General features: G+C 36.8%; 1 protein-coding gene across 1 annotated transcript in view; it reads right to left on the bottom strand.

The window, feature by feature from the left end:
- Positions 1 to 2,814, bottom strand: part of LOC109376190 (dynein heavy chain 14, axonemal-like) — a gene marked incomplete at its 3' end in the record, with an annotated part of 144,703 nt that overhangs the window by 92,962 nt on the left and 48,927 nt on the right. The window contains 1 exon segment of the mRNA XM_019631993.1: positions 249 to 525. Within this exon segment, the coding sequence (XP_019487538.1) occupies positions 249 to 525 (277 nt within the window).

Raw genomic sequence — 2,814 nt, 5'->3', positions numbered from 1 at the left:
GGGGTCCTCAGGCCCCTCAGTAAGAAACGGTACTTGTACCGAGATCAAAATAAATGATGGTGTTATTACTCGCATGCACTACAAACAGTCTGTAAATTTGTGCTCACTTTGAGCATTCTTACTTTAACATTTATAAAAATCATCACCTACTAAACTGATAATACATAAACTACTACATCTTCTCTAACTTGTTATTTTCCAGCTGTTAGGATATTTTTCTTATTTCTTAATAGTCTCATTCATCTTACCTGAAAGAATTTCGTCAAGGTTGTAATTAAATTTTTTTGGTCTCATTATTGGGAGTTCTTCACTTGAGTGTTTTATGACACAACTGACTTCATTTTTTGACACTTCATCATCTTCACACGTCACAGATTTTTCAGAGGATTTGTCAGACTCAAGAAAGCTCTCTTTAGAATTTTCTGAAGAATCGCTCTTAGCAGGAATTCTCAAGTGTAGATTTACTTCAAATATTGGTGCATATACTTTTCTCAAATCCTCAAACACTTTAATACTATTCAAAATCTAATTTAATAGATATGTTAGAGTTCTAATGACAGTTTTTAACTAAAAGAACACTTCTTGTAGTTTAGAATACAGACCTAAATTTTAAATGATAAATAATAACTTCAGTATAACTGAGTAACACTGTGTTACCATATAACTGATATTTACATGTTAAAATAAGTAAATTAATATAAATGATATAATGCAGTATTCCACACCCTCCAAAAAACTGTGTAAATTGATGGCAGAGTGGCCACATATTAATCATTTTAGAGCTTATTAAAAATATAAATTCTTAGGCCCTATCCCAAAAAGTTCTGAGTTAAAGATTTAGGGGCAGGGCCCAGGAACCTGAATCATTTAAAAGCTGAACAGGTGACTCTACTTGTATACTCAGGTTAAGTTTACAAATCAGGAATGTATTTCAAATTCATTACTATAGATCCTACATCTTCACTTTCACATACACGTATTAATGTAGGCATCCCTACAGAAAATAACAGGAGTATTTTAGGTATAAATACCTTATTTACACAATTACTCTTAGGCTCTGCCTAGGCATGGGTTCTCGATTAGTCCTTCATATCCCATAAATAATCTGTAGTGCTTGGGGCATCTAGTTTGTCAGTATGGTCCTCTGAATCACCTTTAGTTCCAGCCATTAACAAATAAAGAATTTTATGAAGGCAGTTAACAGTATAAAAACGCCATTAGCACCCTATTAAGCTGCTGGGGAAAGANTACACAATTACTCTTAGGCTCTGCCTAGGCATGGGTTCTCGATTAGTCCTTCATATCCCATAAATAATCTGTAGTGCTTGGGGCATCTAGTTTGTCAGTATGGTCCTCTGAATCACCTTTAGTTCCAGCCATTAACAAATAAAGAATTTTATGAAGGCAGTTAACAGTATAAAAACGCCATTAGCACCCTATTAAGCTGCTGGGGAAAGACCCTGAGTAGCTGCTGAAGGTGATTTGCAAGCCTTAAAAGTTCAACGTGGAGTAGAGTGTGGGAATGGAGTCAATGGAATTGTAATAGATAAGTATGACATTGGGGGTGGGAGGGCAGTGGATGGGGGACGGGGGTTGTTACTTTATGAGGGATGAAAAGGATAACTATTGCATTGTTCTGTACACCTGAATCTAATAATAAAAAATAAATAATTAAAAATAAAAGGCAGAAGGCCTAAGTTAAACCCCCCCGCAAAAAAAAGTTCAATGCAAATGGGTACCGAGTTTTTGTCTGCGATGATGAAAAAGTTCTGGAAACGCATTGTGGCGATGGCTGCACAATATGTTAATCCTCCATTGGGCACAACTGATCTCACAGATTCATTGCACACAAATTTTCAAATATCTAACAGTTGACTCAGGTATCGTCACTCATCACTTCCATATCTTCCCCCTCCACCGTAACCTATTGCCAGTCGTGTTTGTGACTTAGTACAGTAAAGACGTATTTCGTAGCGGCATCTTTGTGTGCAATGAATCTATGAGATCAGTTGCGCCTGACGGAGGGTTAATGTACTAATGCCACTGAATCTGTACACTGAAAAATGGCTACAGTGGTAAATTTTATATTATGTTTTATCACAATAAAAAAGTTCATACAGGTAATTCCAAATAATGCTACTACACAGCTTATACTGGAAAATAACCTCTACTGTGGGAATAATTGAACCTCAAGCCCTATATACCTTCTAATATTATAGTATATAAGTATTCTGTATAGAATCATTCTTGAAGTATGTATAGTTACCATTTGATATAGCATACTTCCATCAAATTCGTAAGTATACTCGACACAGTACTTACAGTGTCTGATACAGCACAGTTGCTATTTGATGAATGCTTATCATGTCCCACAGCAAACAAGTTACCTTCACCTCCTCCTCACAGTAACGCGGAGTTACAAACTATCACTCCTATTGTACGTGAAAAGAAACTGCGACTCTGGAAGCCTATGTTAATTTGTCAAAGGCTGTATTGCTAGCGTATGGTAAGGTTGGAGTTCAGTCATGGGTCTGTGACTCCCAAGTCCATAGTTAAAATATGAACTGGGGCTTGAAAATCTTTTTGGAAGAAAGACATTTTTTCACTGTTACGCTTATTCTGCCAACAAGAATAGGCCAATAAACCATTTGATTTCCTCTAAATTGTAAACTGAATAAAACGATAAATTCTACAGCATGCAATGGGGAGTGGGGGTGGGGTAGGGGAGGGTTGGCCCCTCTCTCTCTCTCCTCAGAGTCAGATCTGTATTTCCAACATCCTAACAGAAACTTTCACCTGGTTGCCCCCAGGTAC

The sequence above is a fragment of the Hipposideros armiger genome, unplaced genomic scaffold, assembly GCF_001890085.2.
Source record: "Hipposideros armiger isolate ML-2016 unplaced genomic scaffold, ASM189008v1 scaffold_1060, whole genome shotgun sequence".
Classification (NCBI taxonomy): Eukaryota; Metazoa; Chordata; class Mammalia; order Chiroptera; family Hipposideridae; genus Hipposideros; species Hipposideros armiger.
The sequence above is the reverse complement of the archived record's forward strand: the minus strand, read 5'-3'. Positions and strand labels throughout refer to the sequence as shown.